At 45.3% G+C, this 17,110-nt stretch overlaps 1 protein-coding gene across 1 annotated transcript in view; it reads left to right on the forward strand.

Annotated features, from left to right (window-relative positions):
• Positions 1-1,956: 1,956 nt before the first annotated feature.
• The window catches only part of bahcc1b (BAH domain and coiled-coil containing 1b), a 63,097-nt gene continuing 47,943 nt past the window's right edge, over positions 1,957-17,110 (forward strand). The window contains exons 1-2 of the mRNA XM_061095009.1: positions 1,957-2,117; positions 13,693-14,040. Of these exons, the coding sequence (XP_060950992.1) occupies positions 13,869-14,040 (172 nt within the window). The 5' untranslated portion in view covers positions 1,957-2,117; positions 13,693-13,868. The remainder of the gene's footprint in view (positions 2,118-13,692; positions 14,041-17,110) is intronic.

Consider the following 17,110-nt stretch of genomic DNA (forward strand, 5'->3'; position numbering starts at 1 on the left):
TTGAATTGCATTAATTCGAAAATTGCAAATAGGGAAGTATTTTTTTTTTTCTAAATTCATGACCACAGCTTTTACACTGCGCACAGAGTAGACCTCAGTAAGTGAACCCATGCAGACTAATTAGAGCAGTTATTCTAATATGGGCTGCATGTAGGGCGAGTTTGCAGCGAATTGAATTAAATTGAGGGAAACCTGTTCTTCATTTTTGCCAGACCCCCCTGGACCCGCCCCTCGGGCCGCCTGGAGGTCCTCCGCACCCCAATTTGAGGATCCCCCTCTCCCCCCCTTCTGAGCACGACCCCTCGGTTCTCTCGGCCGCGCGCTTCTGTCCAGGACGCGGCCACGCACGGGTTAAAGTGGTGACGTGGTGCTCCCGAAGCGGTGACCCGCGGGGGCAGCCAGCGGGGGCTGCAGGGGGAGAGGGAGAGGGATCCGAGTCTGGGGTCCTGTTTGGGAACAGAGACTCCAACGAGCACCGCGGTTCTTCCTCTGCGTGAATCCAAGACGCAGCTCGTGTAGATTACGCGTCTTCCGCATTCATCTGCAACCTGCGGCTGCTTTGCGCACATAGCTATCAGTTAAAACGCCTTTTTTTTCCGCGTGGAAACATTTTTTTTTTTTTACTGCAGGATTAGTTGCTTTGTTTCTTTAGTGCGGAGCGACGCAGCGAAGCAGACCGTGCCTCTCTGTCTGTGGAGCGAGCACGGCGCAAGAATTAACTTTTACGCAGAAACTTGTCTGGACCGCTTGGACTTGATCAAAGCCTCTCCAAAATGCCATGGACTCTTTAACGCATGTGCTAAATGTTTATAGTGTTAGAACAATTGAAGCCGTGTGCGCGCTCTCCAAGGGCCGGGGCCGCTCATCCCGGCCGGGGACGAAACGCCTCCGAGAGTCGGCTCGACGGCTTCATACAGCAGGCGTTGTGTAGTAGGTGGTGTTGAATTTTTAAAAAAGGTGGGTATGCTGTGACCTCCAGCCGGTAATTAGGCCTATCGTTTGACAAACAAATATCAGTGAGATTTCCAGAAGATAGCTTTTTAAAAACTACTCCACCAGGACTGCAGGTTGGCGCACAGAGAGACGGGAGGATGGCCCCAAAAAACCCGTGGTTCACTTTTTGATTAAATGGAGGACAAATCTGTCTTTCTGTTGGATACCAGAAAGATGCATGTACAGGGGGTAGGGGGGGGATAGGCCTTCCGCCTCCTCCACATACTTCTTCTCCTCATCCACTTTGACGCACAGGTTCAGCACAATCACAAATGCAAACAAAACAATACTGGAGAGAAAAGAATGTGTGTGTGTGCGTGCGTCCCTATCTATAGTTATGAAGGCCGATTTTGGCTCCATACGATCTTTGTGAGGACATTTTAGGCTGGTCCTCACAATTTCATGGGGCTGTCTGAGGGTTTAAGGGTTAGAATTAGGTTTGGGTTAGGGTGGTTAGCTATTAGTTGTAAAGGGTTAAGGGCTAGGGAATGCATTATGTCAACGAGTGTCCTCACAGCTATAGAGAGACGTGTGTGTGTGTATGGTTAGTTTAAGATATACAGTATCTTTGTTGGTGAGGATGGAAGTGGGTGTATTTCTGCACAAGCGTGCTGGATGATGTCCCTCTGCCCCCTCCCCTGAATAAAAAAAAATCCGAGGAAGCTCCCTTTAGTCTCTCCTAGACCAGACGAGGAGAGAGAGTGTGCAGGAGAAGGAGTTTCTCCATCGATTCTCTGTTTTGGTTTCCAGCTCCATTGTGAGAGAGAGAGAGGGACAGACAGAAAAAGAGAGAGAGAGAGAAAGAGAGAGAGGTTGACGCGTCATCCAGACGTAAATTCGCTATTATACAGCCTCACGGAGACTCACGTCCACAGGATCCGGCGCTTGTGAGTCGGGAAAACCCCCTCGGTGGATAAATCCAGCAGAGAGCGACAGTAATGCGTACGAGAAGCGCGGCGCTATTTGAGTGCATACATTTCTATGTGTGTTGGTCTGGATACGTCGTGTAGAAGAAGCCGGAGTTGACAAGTTTAGGAGGAAAGAAGAAAGACTCGTTTTGTTTCCTTTTCAATTTCACATCCTTAAATAGTCTGATGCGCTGTGTGGAGACGCTCGTTTTATAGGTAGGTCTTTTATTTTTGTATGTTTAATTATTTCTTATATGTGTCTATTTACTGTAATTTCAGGAGTTTTGACACTTGCTGTTTATAGCACTGAAGCTGTTTGGGAGTGTGGTTCCAGGGTCGAGTATGTGAGCCAAACACTAACAAAAGGAAAACAATATTTATTTGTCTGATTTTTGGAACACAGTGATTACGCGATTGAGGTGATTTTTGTGTCATTATAGGACTACAGCTCCGGGGAAACTTCTTTGCGTAATCGTTATTCCAGGCCTCCGACAAACCTGACATCGTATTTAATCCCACTTGTTAAATACCTGACTGTGTGTGGATGGATGCAGGTTTTTATGAGTGGAAAAAAAAAATCTTAATCCCTTTCTTGAACGTTGAATATGCAGTTGGGGCCTCTGTGGGGGCATGTGCCAATATAGTGGCACACACACACACACTCGTACACACACACACACACACTCACACACACTCACACACACACACACACACACACTCATACAAGGAGTTTCAACCATGTGAAGTTGGCTGCTATTGTCAGGGTTACTCATATTATACGAAGTTGCATGGTGACGTTGTGTAAGGATACTGCCTTACTGTTCATTTAGTTCTCTCGGTTTCTCCCACGCACGCACGTACACACACACACACACACGCACACACACACACTTTTGGACGCCCTGTATGACAAAGTTTGCAAATAAAGACAAAGTAAAGTTCATCGATGCATCCATTCAGATATAGTAGTCTCTTATAACATATCCCCTTTCAGCCTATGTGATTTATCACCTTGCATTACTTTAACTGGGTAATATCCTGGTTAATTTATATAATTGCTGCCGCGGACTCGCAGTCACATATGTCTAATTTACGAATAATTGTGGTTCTTGTCCTGGAGTCACGTCAGATATAATGTTCACATCCGCACGAAGTTTATCACATTAGCACTTTAGCTGCAGAAAAGAAAACAAACTTCAGCTGCACAGTCCAGTGTGGGAAAGTCTTACATTTAATACTTGCTTCGTCTCATCACTCATACACACATTTTATTTAATTATTTTAAAAAAAAAATTTTTATTTAATCTTGTTTTACACGTGTGTAAATTAGGTGAAACATTGCTAACTTTAATATTGTTATATAGCTTTACTGTATGTGTATAAATCACAAAGTAATACAATTTTATTTTCTGGATCACTGTGGTTATTGGAAGCACGTCTAGTTTAAAGTTGTTGGGTTGTGAACTTACTTTTCTCTTTTCAAAGTTTAACTTTGTGCACAGCAGGTTGTTCAGTTCCAATTGTTTCTGTCTGACTTTCAGCGTCAAATTCAAAATCAACTTGGTCTTAGATTAGCTTTCTCCTGAGAGACGATCCAGGCGCAGCAGTGTGATGTGATGAGGTGTTTTGGATCATCTTTAATCACAAATACGGTTGAAATGTGACCAGTTTGGATGATAAACAATCATGGACACGATGTTGAAAATGTTTTTGTGTGTTGTAAGTTTTCAGAAATCCTGTTTCACCTTGTGTCTCTTCTCGAGTCAGTGCAGCACGTTACAGTTAAACCTCTGCGTCACGCAGAGAAACGTGTTGCAAAATCACCCTTTGTTTTTGTTGAAAGAATCGATTGAATTACTTAAATATTCGAGTGATGAATTGCATGGGGTCACGTGACCTGCTGACCCCGTGCCCCACACTCGAGCAGTGTTGCACTATGTGGCACAAACATTTTTACGCATGCTTTTTTTGTAGAGATTTTCCAATTTTCCAATATGAGTTTTATACAGAGAAACACATAGACATTTTTTTTTTATCCCAGTCATATGATCGTGCCTGCGCCTGAATTTCGCAATGACGAGGAAGTGCTGTGGAAATCTTGGGGAGACGATGATCGCGCAAGGAGCTGGTGTGTCACACTTCAAACACAAGATGTGTTTAATCCCATTACTTGCGTGCGTAGTATTAACATTTTGGTCGCTGTTAAGATTCAATTCTCCTCTTCTTTTTTTTGCACATGAAACTACTATGCACCCACACGCACACAGGACGGCACGCTATGGCTGTTTACGTTCAAATGGTAATGATAATTAAAGCCTCCACCTGCGTGTTTTGATGGCCCATAAATAGACGCTGGCGCTTTCATCTCAGCCATACAGGACTGGTGGTGGTTACAGCCGGATATATGGCGGTGTGACAGGTACTAATTTGGTGCCTAAGCTATTCCCCCCGTCACCATCATCATCATCATCTTCTTCTTCTACTGCACCATCATCCTCTTGATCTAAAGGTGTCAGACTACGTGCTCATTTAGTCTTACATGGCACAACAGTTTCCCTCCTTAATTTGGGCACTTTTAAAACGTTTTGATGGAGAACCACAACATTTCGCTGCTTTTTCTTTCCCAAGCCGACCCCCCTTCACGTTTGTGAGTCATGAGCTCCTCTCCAGCCTATCTGTCAGGGTGATCAGAGATAGCAGCGTCTGTCCAGCGCGCACAGCGGAGAAAAGGTCATGTTGTTTTTGTGTCCAGTTGACTTCCGACTCCATCGTGTCTTCTTCTTCTTCTTTTGCTTCTTCCTCTATGGCCACCAACACAAACGGGTTTCAGAACGATGCAGCCACATCTCCGCAAAGCAACAGCATTGTTTTCTTATATCAGCACCATATTTCTAATGCACTTTTACGCACTAATGTGGCTCCATTGTCCTATTGGGGTTGCACCACCTTCACGCAACCGGGGCGTCTTCCTCGGTGGAGACAACCTTGTGTGGAAATTCTCATCGGTAAAACGCGATCAGAAATATTGCCAAGGATGAGACGGTGGAGAGGCCTCCCGTGGCGACAGCTCTCCATTTGGACCTCATTTTGAAACCAGCCTCGCCAATGTGTTTCCCGTTGACTGCGAACGCTTTCTCTGTAATGTGGTCCCGTTTAGACGTTCAGATGTTTGTTTACTTAATGTCGAGGACGCATTGCATCTGACTCTAAACAGGCTTCATCCACTTTTTTTTTTAAATGCGCGTAAAATAGCTTGTTCACCTTTCATTTTACGGAGACATAACTCTCCGTGAGATAAAGTTGCAAGAGTTCACGTTCACAAAAGGCAACACTGAAATTACGCACGTCGGCCTGAGCCAAAATGTGGTCTTGCGCAGCCGTGTGGGTGGAAACAAAAGAGGCTAAATCTGAATTTAACACCATAAATGATGTTTTTATGATTTATTTATACATTTATTTCATTCGATTGTGACATACAGACCGCAGTGCGCAGTCGCCACACCTCCTCCAGAACTATATAGGGAGGACCGTGCCTCGGCTGGCTGGCCGCGGGGCTGGACGGCAGGAGGAGAGAAAAAGCTGCGGGGATGTGTGGCTCCCTCGCCGCGGAGGAAGAGGTCATGCACGCCGGGGTCTGTAGAGTGTGAGGAAGAGAAGAGAGAGGGGGAAGAAGGAAGCAGCGAAGAAGGGAAGGTGGAAAGTGTCAGTCAGGAACGCTTCATTGCTCGAGGACAACTGCGCACAGGACCGGTCTGTTTCAAGAGCAATCAGTCAATCCGCATTAATTACCCCCACCCCACCCCACCCCCAACACACACACACACACACACACGCACGCACGCACGCACGCACGCACGCACACACACACACACACACACACACACACACACGCACACACACACACGCACACACACGCACACACACGCACACACTACACGCTCGTGCTGGCACACGGACCAGTAGAGGTTGGGGTGCCGTGTGTTTTGCTTTCTCTCCCTCTCTCTCTATCTCTCTATACACACGCACACTCACATTAGTCTATGCACGCACACGCACGCCCAACCCCCACCCTTTAAGTGAAAAAAAGCCAATAAAAATCAAGCCATAAAGGGCTTTTCCTTGTCACTAAATAAATTAAATGCAGATTTCTGTTATAAGTGGCGGACCCCCTTTGTGAGCTGCGGAACAAGATTCTTTATTGTCCCCCTGTCATTAGTGCCGAGGACAACACGGCGGAGGGAGAGAGGATGGAAACCAAGTCCTATCAAAAATAAATGCATATGGACAATGTCTATTCTACACAGGCAATGGATAGGCGACCGTCTGCATTGACATTTCCTGGCATATGTCCTGGAATCAGAACGTGGCAACATGCTTTATTTTAAAGCACATGAGATCAAACCTATTTAAAAAGTTACCCACCTAATTGTCCTGCTACAGAGGCCCGAGCAAATGGGTGTGAAGCCTGCTTGTGTTTTGATGGACAGAGTTACACAACTGCACCATACTTGAATATTGTCATTTTAACACACATTCTTATGCATTAGTGGTAATTCACGAATATCTAGTGGTCGTACAGAGTTTCAATTTCATATAATTTGGATTTCTTCCAGAATATTGGGAGTGTGTGAAGCGTGTGTGTGTGTGTGTGTGTGTGTGTGTGTGTGTGTGTGTGTGTGTGTGTGTGTGTGTGTGTGTGTGTGTGTGTGTGTGTGTGTGTGTGTGTGTGTGTGTGTGTGTGTGTGTGTGTGTGTGTGTGTGTGTGTGTGTGTGTGTGTGCGTGCGTGCGTGCGTGCGTGTGTGTGTGTGTGTGTGTGCGTGTGCACGTGGGTACTGCAGCCCATTGGAGAGCGCATGCAGGGCTGTGGAATGCAGGCTGCTGTGTAAATGGGAAAAGAGGGTAACGATTATCTAATTACAGACATGATAAATCTGCTCGCTTTGGCGTTATTTGATTTGAATTAAGTATGTATCAATTAATTTCACTGTATAGGGCTGAAAGTTTTGCTCGGCGCAGAAAATTCATATTTAGCCATATACCTATCTATGACTGAAGAGCAGCTCGGTTCTGCCTCGGTCCAGTTGTGTTGTGTTTGGGGCTGGAGCAAAGCAATGGGAAGGAGTGGGTCTCTGTTAGAAGTTCAGATCACACAGTCTGCGTTTACTTGATGAGCTGCATGTGTCTGGACAGGTTTAGTTAAAAAGCACACATATAAATAACATTCTATATTCATTTTATATAGCCTATTTTTTTATTTAGTGGGCAAATATTTACATCTGTATCTCTCTATGTAAACTGTGAATATATATTTATATATATATATATAAATGAGTGTATATATGTGTAAAAGTTAATATTTTTATTTTCAGCCTACATTTTGTATATTTGTTAAAAATATAAACCATAATTTATTGTAAAAATAATTCAATATTTTAGAAAATTTTAGGTGATTTTATATTTGACCTTATCCTTGTTCAGGTTACAATCTTTTGCTGAAACGCTCGCCTCAAAAGTCCGTCCCTCTATTCCTCCCCTCAGAAACAATGAATGAGCTAATTCATGATTCTAAGTGACCCACCGGTGAGGCTGCAGCGTGACGGAGGAAATGTTCACTTAATCCTCGCTTACACTTGGCGATAAAATAAAAAAACTTTTAAATCGACATTTCAGACGCAGGCGGAGTCCGGACCGTCTCTCGCTGTGGCCTTTTTAACCTGCAGCAGAGAAAACCCTCCATCCCTCAGCTGGTCAGCAGACCTGTGTGTGTCTCTCTCTCCTTTGTTGTAAAAACTTTTCTCTCTCCTTGTGTGTGTGTGTGAGGAAGAGGAAGAGGAGCTCCCTGGCAGCAGCGGTTTCCCGGTTCTCGCTGCCGCTCTGTCCTCCACACCCCCCCCCCCCTCCCAACACACCGGTGTTATCGCACCGGTCCGTGCACGGAGCGTCCGGGTTCGATCCCACATGCACTCTCCCCTCTCTTACCGTATTCCCTTTGATTGAGTCACTCTTGACTCTGCCGCGGTTCGGGGGGGCCAGCGGGGCTCTCCGTGGGGGCCGCCTTGAAACCGGCCCTGCTTATCTGCTTTCATCGTGGAGCTCGCGGGCCGCCTTGAAACCGCAGGGGCGGTAATTGCTTTTTTCAGGCAGACCCAGTGCGGACTGGCCAGCAGCCAATCAGAGCCTTGTTTACACTCGGTGATTGACAGCGCGCTGGCGAGGGGCCAGCCAATCGGGCGGCTCGCGGAGGCGCGGCCCCGAGGTTTTAACCCCTCCGCCTCCCCGCGTAAACAAACGCGCACGTCAGCCTATAGCGGCTCATATATTTCGACACGGAAACACACGAGCCCGGATCCTTCCGCTTTTAATTGGCGAAATTAGTGAACCGTGCGCGAGGCTCACCCCCGAAGACAGCGACGCGTTCGAAACACGCACTGATTCAATTTGCCCGTGCGTGTGCGTGCGTGTGTGTGACACAGACAGGTAAACAGACACAACGGCGGTGACACACAAAATACTTGAACGTGCAGTTAAGTTATACTATGCCGTTTAAATTTACGTGAAACCCTCCTAAACCTCGCCCCCTCCAAAAATGCACATAAAAATGAAATCACTTTATTCCTCTCACCCTTCCTCCACATGCACGAGCCTGTCTGTGTTCATGTGTCATTTCGAACGACACATTCATTTAAATGTATCGCACTGATGAGATGCATGTTGGTGTTCCGAGCATAACAAAATCTGAATATTATAAGAGATCACACACACACACACACACACACACACACACTTCACTGCATGTGTATCTCTGTATATCTGACAAATACAAAATCATTGGGTGCTATATTCCAGTGGACACATTTTATCTATCAGATTTAACTTGTTGCCCATTTGGCCATAAACTCTTTATCTTTGTACATTTTTTTGTTGTTGTTGTCAAATGTAAACCTGATTTAAATCCAGCTCATTTATTTTGGTTACAGTGGACACATTTTCTCCATCAAACTAAACTTGTTGAATATTTGTCCATAAGCGTTTATTTGCAAAAATTTAAATCTGATTTGTAAATTCCTCCTTTCAGATTTATTCCAGTGGCTGCGTTTCCTCTGTCATACTTAACCTGTTGCAACTTCCTATCTTGTGCATTTCTTTTGCAAAATGTCTCGCATTGCAGAGAAAACTCTACATGTCCAATAAATCAAGACACGGATCCCTGCTAATAAGGATTTATTTGGCTAAACTCATGCAGTCAGGCCGAGTGGGGGAAAAAAGAGGATTTCCCTAAAGGAGCATCAATAAAACTATCACATCACCGCTGTCACATGGCAACAAAAAAAAAATTACGATATACTCTGGGAGCATGGAGGATCACACGGAATAGGGCTGGATGCTGTGTGCTCTCCACCGGTGATCAGACCTCTCCGTCCCCGGAACACCGAGCGTCAGAGGCGGCCTGAGCTGCTCCGCCTCGCCGCCTCGCTGTGCGCCGAGGGCTCGCAAATCAAACGCCCGCCGTTTGGCTCCGCGGCGCCGGCGCTGGCTTCCTCATTGGCTCCGGCCGCCTCAGCCAATGGGATGCACGCGTTTCACCGTCTAGGGGGAGGTGGGGAGGAGGAGGAAAGGGTGGAGGCGGCGGAGGGGGTGGGCGCCTCACGGGCACGCTTTCACATTGTCGTTCTCAAACCAATAGGCCTATACGCGTTCGCCCCCCCTCCCCTTCCCCTTCCCACGCGCACGCACGCTCACACACACTCTCTCTCTCGCACACACACCCACCCCTTCATCCTCCTCCTCCTCCTCCTCTCGGCGTGTCTGAGTCTCCGGCTGCATGAACGAGCCTCGATTCACTACAAGCCTGAACTTCTACGATGCGTCTCTCCCATACCTCAACTGACTGCACAGCCCCGTCCACACAGCAGCAGCAGCAGCGGCAGCAGCAGCAGCATAGGATGTAATCAATCCCACATGTTCCTCCTCTGCGACTCGGGGATTTTCACTTTGACTGTTTTTTACTATACTTTCTTTTTCTCCTCCTTCTTCTTCTTCCGTCATTACAATAGCCCCGCTCGCCATGCACAGGATATATATAACTTATAACCAGTAAGTACAGCAACTCATTTCTATAGCTTTATAAGCTTTATAATGAAGGTGCTGGATTTTTAGTTCAAGGCGAACGCTGCGTGCATGGAGACTGTAGATGTGAAATTCTATCGTTTTATTTAAATGATGGGATGCATGTATTTTTTTTTTTTTTTTTAAAGACTGCGCTGTTTTTTTTTTGCACTGGAGGAGTGAATGTGGAGATAAAAGCTGCTGCTTTGCTGCACCTCACAGAATAATGTTAACAAAACACTAAAGATCCACAGACATCCCCCGGCTAATTGTGATATTTGCGTAAAAAGCTACACGGCGACTTTACAGTATTTTGGACGTGTTTCATTAAACAGCCTGTTTCCTCTGGGCTCGGTATTCTTGACCCCTCTCTCTCTCTCTCTCTCTCTCTCTGTCTCCACAGCCCAAATTACTTGTGTGTTTCTTATTCATCCATGGCACTGTTCGCAGCCACTCGCCTTTCAGCGGTTCCTCACTTTCTGAGATTATAAATTGTAGATTATTTCTTTGTTAGTTTTCCTCTGGTGCCTGTGTGTATGTGAGAGATAGTGTGTGTGTCTGTCTCTGTGTGTCTGTGTGTGTGTTTGATAGAGAGGGAGACAGAGAGGTTTTATTGCAAACTGCAGCAGCCCACTCCCTGCCTGCTGCTCTCCCCCCCCCCCCGCCCTCGGTGAGCCGGCTGTGCAGACGCCGTGCCTGCCCTCGCCTCGGCCGGGCTTGTCTCTCCTGTTCGCCGGGCCTCTGGATGGAAGGATTTAGTGCTTCGGTGAAGCTCTGCGACTTTACTTTTATTGCTAAATTGTTGTAAGCCAACGGCCAGCTGAAATGAACGTCCTCTGTCTCCTATTATATTTTTAAAAAAGCTCCACTTATTTCTGATTTTGTAGATTACTAAATGCGTATTTTTAAATAAAATGAAACATGGACAGAAACATAATATGCTGGCTTTCGTGTTAAGTTCGTGAAATGTCATTTTCAACAGTTGCGGCTACTTTTTGTAGGGGAGCATTTTCGTCTGGTGATAGTTTGACCCTTTGCATGGCAGCGGTGCTGGAAGTGTGTGTGTGCGCGTCTGGGGAGGTGTGTGTGCTCGTGCGTACAGGAGGTGTGTGTGTGGGGGTTTTGAGGGAGTCTGCTGGCTGGAGTGGAAGGAAGTCTGAACCCCTTGCACACACACACGCACAGGCACACACACACACACGCACACACATTAACACACACATACGCACACATACGCATACACACACACACACACACACACAGACACACGCACACACTACTACAGCACATCCAAATGATAATTTCCCCAAACTGTTACGCAGGATTCGCTCACGTCGTTGTGTTTGCTTGGCGTGCGATAACACTGGATTTGGATCCAGGTTGTTAAATGCACTCTGAGTGGGTCTCTGTTGATGTGGAATGTAAACACGCAGGACGTGTGTTTACGGCCTAAAATTTTTAAAAACGTATAGACAAACGTCAGGCGAGAGTGGTGTGTGATTGATGTCCTGTGGAGACGGGCCATTGTTTCTCCCAGCCTAGGGGACAGGAGAGGAGAGAGTCCATTTTGCCTTCCCCGTGCGCTCGTACAGTAGCCTGCCTTTCTCTCCTTGTGCTTGTTCCATCCTCACCGTCGACGAGATGTGATGAAAAGTGTTAAATGGTAAATTATATGAACGCACTTGCATTTGTTGCAGACAAATGTATCACGGGATGCAATTTGATTTGGGCTAGTTTGTGTTTGGGAGTGCTGTTACGCACAACACGCTCACGAACACTTTTGGAGCCTCTGCTAGAGCAGCTAAACTTCGGAGATGTGTTTTTCTTCCCAAACACAATTCCTGAAAGTTGGAGTCCCTGGTCAGCGTGTGTGTGCCTGTGTGTTCGTATATGTGCCTGCATGTGTGTGTGTGTGTGTGAGTGTGTGTGCACGGTAAGGAGACTTGAATATCCCTGCTCATGCAGCCTATATATTCTTACGCACTTCAAAAGCCTCTGGTCCACCAGAGCATTTGATATTTTCTTTGTTCCTCTATCGTTGATTCCTGGGAGGTGCTATCAGCATCCACAGAGCGCTAGATGGACGTGCCATGCATTGAAAGGCCCGTGAGGAGATGGACTGCTGAGGTGTGTGTGAGTGTGTGTGTGTTTGGTGAAGGCAGGCACCCAGCTCTCCCATATCTGCGCGTCACAGGGAGTCCTATTTAAGTAAATGACCTGGGCTATAAGGCACACATATAAAGTCGATGATTTCCTAGTCTATTTCACTGTTTATTGCCCCGCTCTCTCGCACATGGAGCATAAAGGTGATTTGATTTGTGTTTGTGATTACACTGAGCCTGTGTTGTATATGTAGCGGGGATGCATGGCGTTTGCCATTGTCAGGAGGCGAGGGCCACTGCTGCTGACTCCGTATATGAGTTAATAGGAATGGCTGTGTATATATTTTTTTATTATCCCTGTTTTCATTAATAAGCAACACTACAAATAAGAGTCTTGATCACAACGCTGCCACGTATAAAAAGTCCAGCATTAAAGGCGAAACAATAGTAAATACACGAACAACAATAAGGCTAGATAAAGTTAGATTTAATTGATAAAAGCTTTACGACACCATTGATTACGCACATCTGTCCATTGTCAATGCATTTTTTTTATTCTAGAAATGTACAATAGGCCACCGTCCATTGTCAACACCACAATGGTGAAACAATGGTAAATACCTCAATGAAATTAGGTTAAAGTTAGATTGAATTGGTAAAAGCTCTACAGCAAGCACCATCGATTCATTACGCACACATGTCTCCTTTCAACGCCTTTTTTTAATTCTAGAAATTCACAATAGCCAAGCGTCCATTGGCGCAACCACATATTAACTGTAACCCATGTGCTCACATTTTATGACATCTGAATGAAGAAAGAAATCAAACTTTAATTTGCATAAACAATAACCACTGACCATGGCAGAAATGTGTGTGCGTCCTTCTGTTTTTGGACGCTATGTGGACGGAAGAAGTTTGGGAATGGATTTCTGTTATGGATAAAACCTGCTGTTACGCATTCTTGCCCAGTGCAGAATGGTTTCTTTATATTTTAGTGCGAGAGCCCCTCGAGCTCCGTCTTGTTTACGACTGGTCCTCGTTCAGTTCTGACTCGTCCTTCATCGAGAAGGGTTTGTTTGAACCACAGAGAACTCTTGCACCGTAGATGCACCATTTGCTTGTACCTGAGCCAAATCTCCCCTTTACTCTCCATTCTTTTCGCTGGTAATAAAGGCTCCCGCGTGCGTTATTTGCATCGTGTTTGGTCACAGGAGGAGGAGGAGAAGGAGGAGGAGGAGGAGGGGGTAAAGACTCCTCTGTTGGTGCCAAATATGTAGTGTGGAGTAAATCCGCCGAAACTCACCTTTTTTTTTGTATCTGCAACTCAGACTTTACACTCGTCTTCCCGCAGCTGGCACAACTCGTCATTAGATTTAACTTGACTGATGGAAACCAATCAGTGAGAATAGTGTGTGAATTTTGTCTTTTGTGACATTTAAAAAGCTTTTTTTGGGGGGGGGGAAATGCTGCTTGTTTGTGTAAACATGACGCTTCAGCCTTTTCTCTCCTGTGCTACATTCCCGCTCGGCTCATTCTTGTCAGCGCTTTGACGCGTCTCCTGCTCTCTCTCTCTCTTTTGTAGGACATGACGGGGACTCCGTTCCTGCCCCGCGAAGCCAAAACTCCGCTCAATACGAGGGGAGCCCGAAGTTCATAAAAAGGGATTATTTGCATCTGGGTGCCTGAGACCTTTCGGTGCCTCCGGATTTTACTTTTTTTTTTTTGGATTTGGGGGATTTATCGGTTCTCGTACCAGTGATGGAAAGCCGAGATTTCGCTCCTCCGCACCACCTCCTGACGGAGCGGAGCGCGCTGGTGCACAGCGCCGCGGCTCGGATGGCGCCGGGCGGCCACGGCTCCGTGCAGCACCCGGCGCACTTCCAGCCCGGGAAGTACTACTCGTCCCACCTCTCCATGGCTCCGCACTCAGGTCAGTTTCTCAATGCAGCTCCTTTTTTTTCTCGTGAATGAATGACAAAGTGTGGGTTTATTCACAAAAGAATAATCAGTTACTGTCTTTTGTCTGAAGCATATGTTTTCCATATTGCAAACTTGGAGACAGCTCTTCGGGACAAACTAGAATTTACTGTGGAAGGAAATTACGACTTTGTGGGCATTTGGAGATTAGCAATAAGGGGCAGGCGTATTAAAGAGTTTTATGTTTTTACTTTATTTAATGAACTGTTTATGGCATATAGCCGCTTGCTGTGCGTATTACATGAGAATAAATATCATTTGTCAGTGTTGGGAATTCAGCCTTGCGTCAAAGCAAAAATAGGCCATGAAACATAGCGGGGAAACTTGGAAATTAGATTAACTTTGAAATTTACGACAAAGCCTACCTTATTCCCTTTTTCCTTTTTGTTTCAGACTTTAAATCTCCCAACAATTAAAACACATATTCCAGGATTATTCTCCTTTATCACACGGGGCTTATTAAGCGTAATCTTGTCATAGATTTATATGGTTTCATCAATTAGTAAAGTACTAATCATAGCCGTTTGATTTAATTAATTAGAATTGGGTAATTCCTCTGCTTATATTTCCCATTAAACAATAAATTAAAGCTATTAGCCGAGTCCCTTCCTTATTTGTGCAGTTTCCTTGCAACGTTTCATGTGTGGTTCCAGCAGCGCACAGACTCACAGTGGTATGGTGCTGGTGCAGGCTGTGGGGGCACACGCTGGTTTGTACCGGTCGCAAACTGGGGGTCGCAGCGGTGCAGGGGTTGGGTGAGGTGGCGGTGGGGGTCTCTGGCTAATAGAGGTGCGGGTAATACCAGAAAATCCGGTTTCTATATTGAGCGGGGACGTGACGGGGTGCGAATGGGTTGACAGTGCATGCATTAGATTTAACAAGTAGCTTTGGTATCCTGTCTCAATAGGAGAGGAGGGGGGATGGGAAGGTGTGTGTGTGTGTGTAGATTGTGTGTGCGTGTGGAGAGAGAGAGGGAGAGAGAAAGAAAGGCTCTGGTCGGATTCATACAGTGTCTTATAACAGGTACATGGACTAACTGGGTGAATGTGAACGTGCCCATTGAAAAACCTCATTAATTATCATTTGCAAATGCAGTGGGTTCTTTAAATAGACGCTGGAACTCGGGCACGTAGGAACGAGTGTGTGTGTGAGAGGGAGAGAGGGAGAGGGAGAGAGAGATCGACGTATATATCCTCCCTCTGTCTCCACTCATTTGCATTTTCATTACTTTTAGACAACAGCAAATCCAACGCACAAGTCCAGTGCAGAATATTACCTGTCGTTATTACTATTATTATTTTATCAAATGCACATGAGCCCAATTCCCACATACATTTCTGTGTCAACACTTTGACCTATAGTCAGTTTTTTTTTTCTTCCCCAAAATTATAAGTGAACCAGTTTGACATTCTATGATCTTCAGGCTCTGGTCTTGGACGTGGACAGAAATTGAAACTAATTCCATTGACTTGTTTCATAAGAGTTCATACACGCATCATAACAGTAGCCTGCACCTTTTTTTACTATTACAAAACTCTCTATTCACAATAAGGTCAGTGTATATGCATTTACACACTTAATTATTCTGTTGTAATTTTTAGTGGATATGAAGGAGTTGATTCTACCAAAATTACATTTATCATTTGTTATAATTTAGAAATTGTTGAAATACATTGTAAACTACGACATATTTAATCTTCCCGATACCAAATATATGTGTCGCTGTAAATGTAATGTTTACAAAATGTATTATACTATATATTATTCTGCAATACAAACATGCAATATGGTATAATGCATATTAAATAATTTAAATAATTTTAGTTATACGCCATACTGCATCAGAATATTATATACCATAATTCATACAGTATACTGTATTCTATATTGATAAAATATTTTCTATATTTCAGGAGGCATGTTGCTGCATGTCTCCCTTAAATGTGACTGAAATAATTTTAGCAGAAATATGTCATTTTTTAAAACCCATGACAAACACACACCAAGCCTGCATAATGATTTAAACAGATTATACTTCACTTTGACCGATAATGCCGCTCGCTGACGTGTATTATGGTCCAGTGTAAAATGATTCTGTAATGGTGAAAAGAGAAGAAAAAAAAAAGCGTAGTAATGCAGGGTGATAATACTATTGAAATGTATTCAAGAGGCCCTCTCACAGGGACTCAAGGTGCATGACACTGTATTGAGATTCCAGATATCCAGACTCTCCATGCATGTCCCTGATGGGGTTTTGACTGACATGATAGGCATAGAGGATTGTTGTTTTGGGATGGGGGCTGGGTTACATGTGTGTGTGTTTGCTGGGAGGTTAGGATGGGGGTTACCTTTGTGCTCCCCCCACTCCTCCCTCAGAGTTTCAGAAAGCTGTATTCTTGGCCCTAGGCCTCGGCACAGGGGGTAGATATGAGGTGGGGTTGGCCATACCGGGATATGTGTGTGTGTGTGTGTGGGGAGGGGGGCTTATTTCAGATCTTCCCTTTTTTTTGACTTTCTCACAAGACCAATCTGGGTGTATCTGTTACAGAAATTTGAAGTAAGAAAAAAAAAACCCTCTCGCCCCCCATGTTTCTTCATATCCCGGAAAACCTGCAATCCATCAATTTGCTGAAGCCTCTTATTTAGATCAGCATGGTGTCTGCTTGAATATGGTCGCGCTTGACAAGGTGATGGAATGACAGCTGCATACCAACGCCATAGGACCCGGGCCCCCATTTGATAAAACCCCCACAATGATATTACACAGACGTTTAGATTACTGATAGGGAGCAGTGGGAAAGCCTTTGTCTCTCTCTTGTCTCTCCAGCTCTTCCCCTCCCTGTTTCAATGCTTCGCTTTTCTTTCTTTCTTCCCCTTTTCTGTGATGTTAGCCCCTGGGCAGCAGTTGTGCAAGTGTGTGTGTGTGTGTGTGTGTGTGTGTGTGTGCGTGTGTGTGTGATTAAGGTTAGGTTTACCCTGCAGTAGCACAGGTGTGCAGTATTATGGAGGGCGTGGTAGAGCTT

This window comes from Limanda limanda, chromosome 21 (genome assembly GCF_963576545.1).
Source record: "Limanda limanda chromosome 21, fLimLim1.1, whole genome shotgun sequence".
Lineage (NCBI taxonomy): Eukaryota > Metazoa > Chordata > Actinopteri > Pleuronectiformes > Pleuronectidae > Limanda > Limanda limanda.